This window comes from Crinia signifera, chromosome 4, assembly GCF_055691185.1.
Source record: "Crinia signifera chromosome 4, ASM5569118v1, whole genome shotgun sequence".
In the NCBI taxonomy this organism is placed as follows: domain Eukaryota; kingdom Metazoa; phylum Chordata; class Amphibia; order Anura; family Myobatrachidae; genus Crinia; species Crinia signifera.
In genome coordinates this window covers 28,174,086-28,189,476 of record NC_139220.1, presented here as the reverse complement: position 1 = coordinate 28,189,476, position 15,391 = coordinate 28,174,086, and the positions used below count along the sequence as shown (strand labels likewise).

Below are 15,391 nucleotides of genomic sequence, written 5' to 3'. Positions count from 1 at the left end.
CTCAGTATTAACCTGCATGCTCTCCTAACAAATACCAATAACAGAAAGCAGAAGCACTATCTATAATGATAAGATGGATAGGATCTCATACAGGGCCCGGAGCGATTCCGAAGTGACATCACTGGCCCCGCCCCAACCAATTAACACATTGCATGTCAGCAAAGACAGTCTTCCTAGCTGTCCGTTACTCTCTGCCTGCTTAGTGAAAAACAAGTGAAAAAAAAAGTGAAAAACCCCATGTTAACCTTTTGACGGTCAAACTTCCCGATTTCAACCTAATGCTTGTGTCAACATAGCCTCATGTTGACCTTCATGCATGTCGACCTAACGCTCGTCTTTCCTATGATCCATACCCAATAGACCAGTGAGGACATACTGGACATATTAAGTGAAGTAGAAGCACTCTAGACCAGTGGTAGCCAACCCTACCCTCGAGAGCTACCAACAGTTCACATTTTCCAGACAACCTAGCTGCTGCACAGCTGCACTCATTAATCACTGACACATTTTAAAAGATACACAGATGGAGCTAATTAGCTCACTTGTGATTCTGTGAGGAGACCTGCAAAACATGCACTATTGGTAGCTCTCGAGGACTAGGGTTGGCTACCCCAGTGCTAGACATTTCATGTATATCATTTATCTCAGTAATGCTGCCCATACAAAGAAATGGATATTGATCCTGGTTCTGCGCTTCCTTAGGCTGCCAAAGATGGTTACAAGTGACGGGTATTTCCAAACCCTTCAATAAAACAAAGACAAATGATAGAAAAGATTGTAATCCCAAGCGGCGCCACAGGTGGAATAAAGATTGTATTTAGCAACCTTAATAAAAAGTGGTAATAGAAGAAAAACAGTAATAAATGATACTTCCATAAATAATGGGTATGCGTCCTCCTTAATATTCACAACACCTCTCAGTAATTTTTCAATAGATGTATCTCTCCAACATATGTGAAAGAGAAGGAAGGCTCCGAATAGTGAAGCCAGTTTGATACATCAATCATATAAAACATACAAGCAGGTAATAAAAACTTGGTTAAAAACGCCAGACGCTGGATGGATCATAGGGACAATTAACATATAAAAAGTGTCAGAACTGGGCTTTAAGCAGTATCACAGTATAATCACCAGTCCGGTGCCCGGGTGACTGGTCTGGCGACAGCAGCGACTGGTCCAAAAGTTCCTATGTCCTCCGTCTCTGGTCCATGTGCCACACAATCCGCCTGCCCATACACTTGTGCGATCGGATTCGATGCGACATCGCAGTATGATGTCCATCAAACCCAATCGCATCTTGTGGTGCTAAAGTACAGCATGGCACATCGGGTGCTGGCAGAGGGCGGCGCTATGTAGCGCAAGTAGCAGCACTAGCGGGCAACGGAGGTCAGTCAGCCGTGGCGGCAGAATTGTTAAAAACACTGGGCAGCCCTCTGATTGGCTGATTATATATATATATATATATATATATATATATTATATATATATATATATACACACACACACACACACACACCATCACATAATTGCTTTAATTGCTTCTGAAGAAACAAACCGGCTTTAAAGACAAAATGAATAAATAAAATCTGTCCCAACATAAATGATAAAAACATCTTGGACTTCAGTATGATACCAGAGCGTCCTACGGGGTCAGCGCAGTAACGCCGGCTGACTGATTGCACGTCCAGCGGTACAGATATAGAAGATAAATCAATACTTGGGGAACAAAGCACATTCTTAGATAACTTCTGGTCATTTCAGCAGCCGACGCTGCACAATGAACCCATTACAAGAAGCCTATTATCCTCGGATAACCATCCATTATGTGGCGTGTTGGCAGGGACTGCCCGTCACATCACATGCTACATTTCTAGCTCTCTAAGAGAGGCCTTAAGGCAGAAGGGGGAGTCCTTTCCCACTTATGTTTCAGCCTCAAGAGGGCTTTCAGGCCTTTTATGTTACAGCTGAGGGTTTTATCCTGATTGGAAAGTACAGAAAAAAGCCAAATCAGGCCTGAGAGAGGCACTGCGATTTCAGCTAAGATCTTTCTATACGTATTCTAGCCGCCCATTTATCCCGACACAAAAGACCATGAGCATCTTGAGCAACAGGAAATAAAAATGGTACATAAAGCGACTTACAAAAATAAGTAAAATATTGGGGTTTATTTACCAATCACTCTTTATAACGGGCGATGTCATTTAATGCTGCTAATAGTTTTAGCCCTGTTGAGGCGCCCTCCTCCCCCCCAATGTCGACACTTAGCAGGGATTATACTGTGGTTGCCTTGGACAACCCATAGGATATTCCGCCAAGAGCCAACACCTGGGAGCCGTGAATCGAGAGCGTATCCCGGGAACCAAGCGCTATTGAGCAATCGCAGGTCTGTTTCCAACCGCTGCCCCAATAATGCCCATTGGTCATATATCGCAATATCAGGCTGTTTTTAGCAAAGAATCGCATCAAATTGGGGAAGTATCACAGTTTAAGATTCAAAATAGCAGGGTAAAAAATAAACGCAAAATTGTTTTACAACAAACAGCATCCACGTTACATACGATTTGTAAGCTTATGGTGTGGACACCCTGGCCGATCTGGCGGCTGCCTATATAGATTTGATATCGAGACCCGGCGGGGTGCGGGCATCGGATGTCAGGAAGGGTGAGACGGCATGGCAGGGGGAGCAAGGACCATGCTGCATTCTGAGACAGTAGAAATAGACTGTGCTGCACAGTCTATTTTTACATTGGATTCCGATGCTGCAGGGCTGTGCATTGGGACCGGGTGCTGCATAGCATGCTGACTACATAGTCAAAATCGCTAGTGCAAATTTGCACCATGCCTAGCAGCCTGCCTCTAGAACTCGTGCTGCCTGATTGCAGCACGAGTGCCTCTAGCGCTTTTATTCTCTATACATTTTATTTCTCCACAAATACTCAGTTCACCACCTGCCTGTGAATGAGCCAGGAGATTTATTGCTAGATTACAGGCTTAGCGCTCCCTAATATGACTTCTTTTGTGCCACGGCTTAATAAGCAGGTCCAAATTCTCTCATCTGATCCATTCACAACGCATTTAATTCTAGGCTGTTGGAAGCAGCATATGAAATGCCTAAATTAAAATGACAGTGCTATCCCAAAGCCTGTATGGAAGAGCGCCTGATGCTATACTCTCATTTCAAGGGAGATGAATAGAAATCTGTATTATGAAGTCATGCGAGTTCTCTTTCAAGGATCCTATTCTGTGTTTGGCTGATTCTAAGGCAGAGAAATGGAGGAAGATGGTCTTTTTCAGGATGAAGGCAATCACAGGGTGACTAGGGATATACACATGAAGTATAACTTACAGGCTTTTTATATTTTCTGCTACGGACGTCGCGTACTGAGCATCGGTCTGTAAGAAAGACAAAAACAAATGATAAGTATATAAATTAAATGGATTATATATTATAGCTAATAATATCACATTACATCATTTCCGTTAACTGTGTTCTTTAGCTGATGAGCAGCAAGTGCCAGAATCCTCTAGACCAGGCATGTCCAAACTACGGCCCTCCAGCTGTTGTGAAACTACATGTTCCATCATGCCTTGCCACGGTTTTCTATTAGGGAATGCTAAAACTGTTGCAAGGCATGCTGGGATGTGTAGTTTCACAACTCTTATGTTTGGGCCCTCGCAACCTTGCACCATGGTAGCCAGCACAGCGGGGAAAAAACACTTGGAAAATGGACGCTACGGCACAGGTGCCATGTTCCCAGAGACCTGCCTATAGATTCTGGGTTCTCCAACTCAGTCCTCAGGACCTCAAATGGCTCATGTTTCCCAGGTCACACGTGGATTTGGAAACCTTTGTTTGACCTATGTGGGGTCCGGAGGACAGAATTGGAGAACCACTTCTCTAGGTTCCCATCCATGGATATCGAGGCACCCAAACGGTCATGGTCTTAAGGTTAACCAAAGCTTGGACACAGGTGCCTTATGCTGGCCATACACTAGACCAACTTTCATCCAAACCCCCAACTAGTTGGTTGGTTGGACTGTGAATCTGGCACTGTATGGGAGAAAATAGCAATAAGCAATTTCTTCATGAGCTCGACAATGGACAAAAACATTCAGTTACATTGTTTAGATCAAACAGATTCAACTACAGGACCGTCTCAATGACAGTGATTCTCCATTTCCAGACTTCGGGAGCAAATAACTGAATTACAGTGCCAGATTTTAATTCCAGTTGAATGGTTGGAAGAAAGTTGGTCTGATGTATGGCCAGCATCAATTATTACCTCAATCAATTTGATTTAACTATCTGTGCTCAGCCATGGATAGCCTTTAAGCCTGGGCCGCTAAGCTTCTTTGAAGGCTCCATTTAGGAACTTCTGTCTGAGGTGTGCTGATGAAGAATACAGTATTCTAGTTATATTAAGGTTCCGGCTGCAACTGTGATATGACATATGGAATAGCTCTTTCTTGATGACTGAAAAAGGTCTTCATAATGTTGGACCAGTCCTGCTTTGAAGTTTTAAATCAGAGATCTGCAAATTATTAGAAATGAAAGATCCCCAGTCACCTGCATAGCTTTCATTAAAAAGCCACATTTAAATTTCCATAGGGAGGATAAAGGCCACTCAGGCCTTAGGTAGGGAGGAGAATGGCCGCTGAGGCCTTAGGTAGGGAGGAGAAAGGCCGCTCAGGCCTTAGGTAGGGAGGGGAAAGGCCGCTAAGGCCTTAGGTAGGGAGGAGAAAGGCTGCTCAGGCCTTAGGTAGGGAGGAGAAAGGCCGCTCAGGCCTTAGGTAGGGAGGAGAAAGGCCGCTCAGGCCTTAGGTAGGGAGGAGAAAGGCCGCTCAGGCCTTAGGTAGGGAGGAGAAAGGCAGCCATGCAAATAGTGCCAATTTGCATGGCGCACTACTAGTTCTCAGTGTCAGAAAGGTCATGGTGATAATGGGTTGCGGCCACATTTGGTGTTTGTCCCTATAAAGCAGCTCGCTATGTTAAGATAAACAGACCGGTGGGGTGAATACAATCCCCCTCAGTATTTTAAGACGACTTTGAATAAAGTGCAGGTTTCTCTACAGAAAATGTACACCAATAACACAGACCAACATAGAGTCGAAATCGCCAGTGCAAATTGCACAGTGTGTACACAGCATTAGATCTACTACCAGCTACCCTGAGCATCTATGGAGTTCACCCCCTGGGCACACACCATTCCCAGCAGGATGCGCCATTATCACCAACATGGTTGTCATGGTACGCCAGCAACAATGGGGCTGGCCCCATCTGTATGTACACATCTGCATCTGTCACTTAATGCAGTAGTACCTAAACTCGTTCCTCAAGAAACCTTAAGGGGGAAAAAACCCTAACAGCCAGGTTTCAAGGATATCAATGCCTGTTCATACAGTACATCCATGCCATGCCCTTATTATACCACAGTTATGTAGTAGGAGCGGACGGGGTGTAGTTGGAGAAGGAAGGGCAGACATTTTGGGGATATCAATTAGCGTCATTATAGTGCAGCGTAGAAATAAACAGAAATGAATATAAAAGTTACGAAAGTAAATGCAGAGTTCCAATGTATTATAATATCCGGAATCCCAGGGTTAATAGAGCGGTTCAGTCTGTAGCTATAGAAGTGTAACAAGATGTAATGAAATATTCAGTAGGTTATAAATAGCAATGATGTGCCAAATAAAAAAAGGCCCCACAGAGCTGTAATATCTGTTGCACGTCTACACCTATAGTGCGAAGAGCTCTATAGACTCTGAATTCAGGATATAGCTAAGAATAAATGAATATGTTAAATATTGCATTTCCTTTTTGTATCTTCATAATGAACGCTGTTGTTTATTTTTACGATGCAGTATATTGACTTGAAACGAGGGGCCTAGTGGAAAATAGGCCACATCTACACTGGATTTATGCGTCCGCCAAGCAGCTAATGCCATCTAGCGTCTACTCCACTGACTTCCAACATGGAGGCATGTGCCCATTTCCCCCCAGCAGGAACATACAAGACATAACTAGTTGAAAATGAAAAAAGTAGTCGTGTCATTTACCTCTTTCCCACAGAGCCCCTAATTGATAAACAATTATTATCCCCCCCCCCCCGCATAATTTAACCCATACATGCCTATATATTTTTTTAATCTCCTCTACAGGAAAAGGTCTGAGAGGAGACACAGCAGGCGCCACCACCACCACCACCAAGATGGGGTAATGCTCGAGATTCACATGGTAGGAGGCGTGGCTGAATGAAGCCATCACATTTTAAGCTCCGCCGCTTAATACAGCCACCTAGTCTGTACTAAATTTATCCCCACCCTGCTGCAGGAAAGGGGGGAGGGGGGGTGCTACCCCAACATCAGGACTGCATTGCAGATGCCGTACGGTAAATACCCTACATACAAGTTATTTTTATAGATTGGTAAACATTAGATGATGTGTACCCAGCGAGGTTGTAAGTGATGAGACCCGCCATTGGTGCTGGCATTGTCAGCGATAAAGTGCGTACACACTCGACACTGGTTGTTAATGTCCTGGCAGCACTACAGATGCCATCTGCGAAGTTAGATGCATTATATATATATATATATATATATATATATATATATATATATATATATATATATATATATATATATATAGATTCTGTGGAAGACCGCACTCGCACGGGGTGTGTAATAGTAGCAGCGGGCGGGGTGCCTAAAGGGAGTTCATTTCAAGTATGAACACCTTAGTACAATCCAAGGGTTTCTCCGGGGAGAAAATAGGCACTCTCCTAAGTAAAGTCATAAACTTGTTGTAATCCAAGTATTTTGATTTATTAGTCATCCAATAAGTTGGTACAATATATTGTGCTCAATGATACTCCGACGTTTCGGTCCAATATAGGCGGACCTTTATCAAGGAGCATGAGTCAGCAAAGTACACATAATCATCGATGGGGCAACATGAAGTATGTTGGAAAAACTCCTCCTGCAGTAGGAGGTTTTCCAACATACTTCATGTTGCCCCATCGATGATTATGTGTACTTTGCGGACTCATGCTCCTTGATAAAGGTCCGCCTATATTGGACCGAAACGTCGGAGTATCATTGAGCACAATATATTGTACCAACTTATTGGATGACTAATAAATCAAAATACTTGGATTACAACAAGTTTATGACTTTACTTAGGAGAGTGCCTATTTTCTCCCCGGAGAAACCCTTGGATTATATATATATACACCTCTGATGAAAACTGCTCACATGCAGTTGAAACGGCTGTCAGGTCGGCAGCTGTCTCTTTGTGCAATGATGTAATTGCAATAAACCCTTTTTTTCACCACCTACTACTGTGTGCCGGCTCCAATCCTTTCTGCGAGGGGGTAAGTGCTTTCTATATATATATATATATATATATATATATATATATATATATATATATATATATATATATATATATATATATATATATATATATATATTCTTGAATGTTCCTCTTTGCATTTCCATACAGAAACTATTTGCAACACTTTCAAAAGGAAAAAACTCCTCTCAAAAAATACATATTTGTTTGAAATAAAGAAATCTCTGGCAGCTTATTAGAGAGATTGGACTGTAAAATTCTGTTTATGGTTTGACTGGCAGCGTATTTCAAATGTACCTTAGAAGCAGCAATACCTATCAATCATACGATGTGTCTGCCCAAAAAATAATAAAAATAAATGAATATAGATGCGGCAATAAAAAGCTTGAAACATGCTGCTAAAGACAGACGAGTCTCAGCCTGTGCTCTACCGCTGTCTCAGTAGTGGGGAGACTTTAGTGCTCTAGTGCTGTCTCGGTGTGGGGAGACTTTAGTGCTCTAGTGCTGTCTCGGTGTGGGGAGACTTTAGTGCTCTAGTGCTGTCTCAGTGTGGGGAGACTTTAGTGCTCTAGTGCTGTCTCAGTAGTGGGGAGACTTTAGTGCTCTAGTGCTGTCTCGGTGTGGGGAGACTTTAGTGCTCTAGTGCTGTCTCAGTAGTGGGGAGACTTTAGTGCACTAGTGCTGTCTCAGTAGTGGGGAGACTTTAGTGCTCTACTGCTGTCTCAGTAGTGGGGAGACTTTAGTGCCCTAGTGCTGTCTCAGAAGTGGGGAGACTTTAGTGCTCTAGTGCTGTCTCAGTAGTGGGGAGACTTTAGTGCTCTACTGCTGTCTCAGTAGTGGGGAGACTTTAGTGCTCTACTGCTGTCTCAGTAGTGGGGAGACTTTAGCACGTTACCACAGTCTCAGTAGTGAGAAGACTTTAGCGCGTTACCGCGGTCTCGGTAGTGGGGAGACTTTAGCACGGTCTCGGTAGTGGGGAGACTTTAGCGCGTTACCACGGTCTCGGTAGTGGGGAGACTTTAGCGCGTTACAACAGTCTCGGTAGTGGGGAGACTTTAGCACGGTCTCGGTAGTGGGGAGACTTTAGAGCGTTACAACAGTCTCGGTAGTGGGGAGACTTTAGCACGGTCTCGGTAGTGGGGAGACTTTAGCACGGTCTCGGTAGTGGGGAGACTTTAGCGCGTTACCACGGTCTCGGTAGTGGGGAGACTTTAGCGCATTACAACAGTCTCGGTAGTGGGGAGACTTTAGCGCGTTACAACAGTCTCGGTAGTGGGGAGACTTTAGCACGATCTCGGTAGTGGGGAGACTTTAGCGCGTTACAACAGTCTCGGTAGTGGGGAGACTTTAGCACGGTCTCGGTAGTGGGGAGACTTTAGCACGGTCTCGGTAGTGGGGAGACTTTAGCACGTTACCACAGTCTCGGTAGTGGGGAGACTTTAGCGCGTTACCGCAGTCTCTGTAGTGGGGAGACTTTAGCGCGTTACCACAGTCTCGGTAGTGGGGAGACTTTAGCACATTACTGCGGTCTCGGTAGTGGGGAGACTTTAGCGCGTTACCACAGTCTCGGTAGGGGGAGACTTTAGCACGTTACTGCGGTCTCGGTAGTGGGGAGACTTTAGCACGTTACTGCGGTCTCGGTAGTGGGGAGACTTTAGCGCGTTACCACAGTCTCGGTAGTGGGGAGACTTTAGCGCGTTACCACAGTCTCGGTAGTGGGGAGACTTTAGCGCGTTACCACAGTCTCGGTAGTGGGGAGACTTTAGCGCGTTACCACAGTCTCGGTATTGGGTAGACTTTAGCGCGTTACCAGTCTCGGTAGTGGGGAGACATTAGCGCGTTACCAGTCTCGGTAGTGGGGAGAATTTAGCACGTTACTGCGGTCTCGGTAGTGGGGAGACTTTAGCGCATTACCACGGTCTCGGTAGTGGGGAGACTTTAGCACGTTACCGTGGTCTTGGTAGTGGGGAGACATTAGCGCGTTACCGTGGTCTCGGTAGTGGGGAGACATTAGCGCGTTACCGCGGTCTCGGTAGTGGGGAGACATTAGCGCGTTACCGCGGTCTCGGTAGTGGGGAGACATTAGCGCGTTACCACAGCCTCGGTAGTGGGGAGACATTAGCACGTTACCGCTGTTTCGGTAGTGGGGAGACATTAGCACGTTACTGATGGGATAAGAAAAAAACACTTCAGCCACGTGATGCATTTGCACAGCTAGGTCTACAACGGAGAAATCACACAGAAATGCTTATTAACAATTCCGCTGGGATGTCACTAGGAGACAAACCTATTTCTTCTAACTATTGCCACAGAAGAAACTTTCCCTTTGTGGCTCTGTGCTAAGCATTCAGGCATTAACCTCCTTATAAGAGGGTGCTGCAAAGATTAGCCAAGTGCACAAATTACACTGCCAATTAAAGTGACATTTTGTGACATGTGCTTAAAAAAGGTATTTGAAGTGCGATCAACCCTCTATTTTATTCATGCAAACATAAGACCACTTGGAATGTGCTTCTTAGTAAGTGGCAAAATTATCACATTCTCTTCAAGTGACACTTCTCTCTCTGTTGTGCCGATCAATAGTAAAAAGGAGCTATAACATATTTAAGAAACAGTAAAACACATTAATAACTTGGAATGAAAGTATTGGACACAGGGATTCTCCCGTCCGGTCCTCAGGTAACCCCTAGCCGGTCACGGGTTCAGTGTTTGTCTGCAAACAGGTGGGATAAGTACTTACTAATCAAAATAGTTCACCTGCCCATGATCAAAGTAATACTGGCCATACATCTACAGATTTATTGTCAGATCTGGCTGGTTGGAACAAAAACCTGGTAATGGATGAGAGGAAATGACAGTTGACCATTTGCTTTGAAATGCTGGAAAACTGGCAAAAGCTGTCATTCAGATATTACCAGGTTTTTGTTCCAACCAATCGATCTGTAGATGTATGGCCAGCTTAACACTGAGAGCATGGCCTATTGAGGATAATTGAGGTTTGGAGTTGAAAACCCCTGCAATAGAAAATGCAACCAATGGCACGCTGATAATTGTAGCTCACAGACTGGTAAGACTGATAATTGGATTTTTTTCATTTAAAAGACAGAACAACTGTAGCTGACACGACCGGCAGTTACAGCAAATGTAAACCCAAAAGTAGCGGCATGCTGGATAACCTATACTAATTGTATAGGTTGTAAATTAATAAGGTTGCCCTAACAGCCATCCGGCCAATCATGCAGGCACTTAAGTGACCCCGTGTCATCTATAGTCACCACAATGGGTGATATCCTATTAGCTCCGACGGAGTTTCGGGGGCAAAAATCACCCGTATATTGCGTTTAACAATGGTTATTATAGCGGTATCCAATTAGTGGACCTTTTTATTGGCTCGCGATTGGACGAAAATACATGGGTTTGGGGGATAAATCCCTAATCCTATGTGTTATCACAGGTCGCGGATGCTTATTGACAAGCCAAGCCGAATACCGGAGATCGAGGGAGAAGGATGCCAGCATCTGAGTTAATAGGATAGCCTCCAGCAGACCTATGTGCAGCGATGAAGTACTGCTGCTAATGGGATACCCCCCCCCCACAAATGTACAATATGGAATCCAATTGCAGACAATTCTAATGAAGTGGCCTGGAGGACGGTGAGCGGACAATCTGCGCTCCAACATTATTGTTATCTATATGCTCATTACATATTTGCAGCATCATGCCACAAAGCAAGGTTGTCCTACCATGCTTTGCTGTCTGACACTACACAGTTGGAAATGTGGCTTTGGTTCCAGCTGTGGCCTGGGATGTTCTCTGGAACTCCGGGGAAACCTGGAGATTATCAGATAAGCCCCATCTGTTTCTATTATACTGTAAGCAGGGTTGTGTTCAGGGGCCAATATAGCTCTTAACTTAATGGATACCGCACAACAAGATGGCTGCTCATGGTTTTCAAACTGTCTATGGGGACCGTATACTCCCAAACAATCAAGAGGGTGGACAGGCTAATAACCCTGATCAGGTGACATTTTCATTCTCTCGCATAGGTATCCACTGACTACAAACTGACTCACATTGAGGTGCCTTTCATCCATCTACAGCAGAAATGGGGAACCTCCGGCCCTCCAGTGGCTGTTGAACTACACATCCCAGCATGCTTCGCAACCATTTTAGCTTGGCCAAATAGCAAAACTGTAGCAGGGCATGCTGGGATGTGTAGTTCAACAACATCTGTGAGGGACAAAGGTTCCCCCATCCCTGATTTACAGCGTGTTAAGATGTGCAAAACAGAAAGAGGTTTGGTGTGAGAGAGCCCTGATACATGGATATGGTTCCAGGCTCCAGTACAAGCAAAATGAATTGGTGACTAAACTGTAAGTAGGGCACGTATTCCTTTAACAGGGGGTCACGTCAGGATGAGATGTCAGCGTGACAAACATTTATTCTCCAGGCTGAAGCCACACCAGCGAGACACTGAGATGATATGACGGTTTGTGCTACAGAAGCAGTTTTTGCAGAGCTATCTCACCGCAGTGTTAATGCAATTACTACTACATACCAGAGCGCAGACAGGCTCTGACGGCTGGGAGAGCGGGTAACCGTAAATACATCGCCACGTAACAGGAGGCTGATTAATTCTCGGGAGCCTCTATTCCTGGGGAATTCGGTTACCTCAGCCTTATCTCTCACAATTGGTAATTGGTTATGTGCTGAAGGACACGAAAGGGAAGTTTGAAAATTAAAAAAAAAAAAGCGCAATCTAAAAATGGTGGGAAAACTATATGTGCCTGGAACTGCTGAAATCCCCAAAAAGTATAGTTGGTTAAGAGGTGAAGATCTAGTAACCGATGGAATAAAAAGCGGTGTTACGCGAGGCACCATATTTATATTAGACTAGGTGTTTTGCATATTTAGCTCACATTTTTATTTTTTTCATACAGTTATAACAATATCACATCACACTGCCTTAAAGGCAAACTTGTTTTTTTTTTTATTCCCACCATCCATATTTAGTGGACGGTGGAATGTGGCAGAACCCAGACTACGTAACTGATGCTAAATATAGACCACACGTTTAGGTTGCTCACTGACTGAACAATCAAAAGCCACATCAATCTGGATTAGATTTTGGACAACACAGATTAGGGTGCACCTATGGAGTGTGATGTGCAGCCTAAAAAATCAAACTGACTGACCACTAACATCAAAGAATACATTACAAAGAAAAATGAGCAGTGGGCGCCTTCTGTACACTAAAACAATTTAATAAACAAATAACAAAAAAAGGGCATAAAACAATACATTTGTATGCATGCAAAACCACAGTTAAATATTAAAAAGCCATTTCAATGCAATTGCATAGTGGTAAGGTTGTAATTTATAGTTACCAAGTCCTGATTGGACAGATTGGTTGCTGGAATTGGACAGATGTTTCAGTCACATGATTGGAGGGATCTTTTCCCAAAACACAATTGCAGGGTGGGCGATAATTAGTAAGTCCTTCCAAACAGAGTTGAAGATAGGCAAATGGATCCCTTACTCACTGTCAAATGCGAAGTGACCAATATTGGTTAGTAGTGTTGGTCATTTGATTATGATCTGCACTGTCTCCCACGATCACTATAGCATGTGCCAAATTGCTTAGTGTGTACACTCTTCCAATCGCCTTGCGGCGTCAAGTGCTCATCCAGCTGCTGCACCGGCCAGCGAGCCGACTGCAGGCTGAAGTGCACAAGCTCCGGCGGGTGTAAACTCCTTGTTGGAGTGCAGGTGTACTCTGCTCCTGTATGCAATGCCGTTTAAGCACAGTCCTCCGTGTATGCGGCTGCTGCTGGGGAGCGCTCTGTGCTGACTGTGGGTACCTGCAGCAGGGACCAAGCTGCCGAGGGAAAGATTCAGCCAAATATCAAATTGATGTCACTGGTCAAATGCCGTTGGTATACCCCTCAGGTCCTCCGCTACCGGTACTCATAAAAACTCCTCACAAAAGACGCGTTTCGCCGCGCTCAGGCGGCTTTTTCAATTTCAATTTTTCCTAAATTGAAAAAGCTGCCTGAGCGCGGCGAAATACGTCTTTTGTGAGGAGTTTTTATGAGTACTGGTAGCGGAGGACCTGAGGGCTATAAAAGCAGTATAAAAGCAGGGTCAGACCCTGGAAACTCCAGCGTTCAAAGACCAGGGTCGGACCAGGGTTTTTGGTGTAAAAGGGGTATAATTATCGCCCACCCTGCAATTGTGTTTTGGGAAAATATCCCTCCAATCATGTGACTGAAACATCTGTCCAATTCCAGCAACCAATCTGTCCAATCAGGACTTGGTAACTATAAGTTACAACCTTACCACTATGCAATTGCATTGAAATGGCTTTTTTAAAATTTAACTGTGGTTTTGCATGCATACAAATGTATTGTTTTATGCCCTTTTTTTGTTATTTGTTTATTAAATTGTTTTAGTGTACAGAAGGCGCCCACTGGTCCTTTCTCTTTGTAAAGTATTCCTATTGAGGGCGGCATCCCTCTACCAGAGGGCAGCAATCTGTACAAAGCACGGCACACTTGTCCCTAGCGCTCAAACCCTGTCATTATCAAAGTATACATCCGGGAACCTAGGAGAGCCATAGACTATAGGGCGTTTAGAGAGTTAGATTTGGGGGAGCTATTTTGTTTCTGTGCAGGGTAAATACTGGCTGCTTTATTTTTACACTGCAATAGATAACAGATTGAACCACAAACCCTACCCAAATCGAACTCTCTCAGCACATGTTACATCCGCCCCACCTGCAGTGCACATGGTTTTGTCCATTAGCAAACCAAGGGGAGTATTCTGGTTGATTCGCAGCCTTGCGAGTCGACCAAATCCCGAGTGGCGCCACCCATTCGCAAGGGCGACTCGCTGGCAGGGGTTTGTGAATGGTTGTCACGCAGTAACATCTATACACAGGGCAGGGGGAACCTCCCACATCTTTCAAGGGTCACCGACCATCGAAAGATGTGCCAGGTGCACGGATATAAAAGTGACTTTCAAGTCACTTAGCTATGCGTGTACACTGGGAAGCATATGGGCGGGCATCTGACATCCGGCGATGTCAGCTGCCTGCCCCCGTACCCGCGTCATGGCCTCATTAGCATGGGAACGCCTATGAAATGCTGGGCGTTCCCATATGCTAATGGGGCTGCCCGTTGTCTCCTGCCCACTGACCTGGGAGCGTGCACCCGTCGAACAGTCTGCAGAAATGCGCATGCACGCTACAAAAACATTGGTCCCCGTGAGAATGCAGCCCTGCTGCTAAATAATCCTCCAAATATTCTTTGCGAGCTGACCTGAATCACCCCATAGTAGAGAGGCTGGTAGCGTTTCAGTGTTCATCTGGATTCTTCTGGAATTGAGGCTAAGCATAGGCTTAGATAGCAGCTAGCAAATGCAGGCCTTAGAAATACCTCCTCATCCTGCCCACTATGTAGTGCACCCTAGGTACTTTCAAGGGCATGATTAAAAAAACTTTTTGAACTATTTATGCAGTGGGCATTCTGTTTGACTTGATTTTACCCCATTATATCTGGTCTTATTTGATTATCTCACACAGAATAATCCTTGCAGTGTTTCCAAGATGGCTGCCTCAGCTGGCACTCTTGCATAATATATAGCACCACCACCACCACCAAAGATGGCTGCCGTGCCTTTGCATTTTAGTCATAGTTTCTGTATTTTAGGAAATTCTTAAACTCTGTATTATGTTCATAGTAACTGTAAAGCACATGGAGTCCCATTGAAGAAAAGTGCTACACAAATAATTTGCATTATTATTATTATTTTTATTAATACGACGTGGAAATGTGCATTCAGCCAACTGCAGTCAAAGTTTATATCTTAATTAGGGGCAATCAATTAAGTATCGTTTTTTTCAACTAGTCAGAAAAATGGCACTTTTCAACGTTTTAAGGTGGAATTTACATTCTACCTATTTAATCAAAGTGACGATTTTTGGACTAGTCCCCATATCTCAATCCTATAGGGCAGTGTTTTTCAACCACTGTGCCGTGG

General features: G+C 44.4%; 1 protein-coding gene across 1 annotated transcript in view; it reads right to left on the bottom strand.

The window, feature by feature from the left end:
• Positions 1-15,391, bottom strand: part of MGAT4B (alpha-1,3-mannosyl-glycoprotein 4-beta-N-acetylglucosaminyltransferase B) — a 285,731-nt gene that overhangs the window by 101,148 nt on the left and 169,192 nt on the right. The window contains exon 5 of the mRNA XM_083181481.1: positions 3,347-3,393. Coding sequence (XP_083037607.1) covers positions 3,347-3,393 — 47 coding nt within the window. The remainder of the gene's footprint in view (positions 1-3,346; positions 3,394-15,391) is intronic.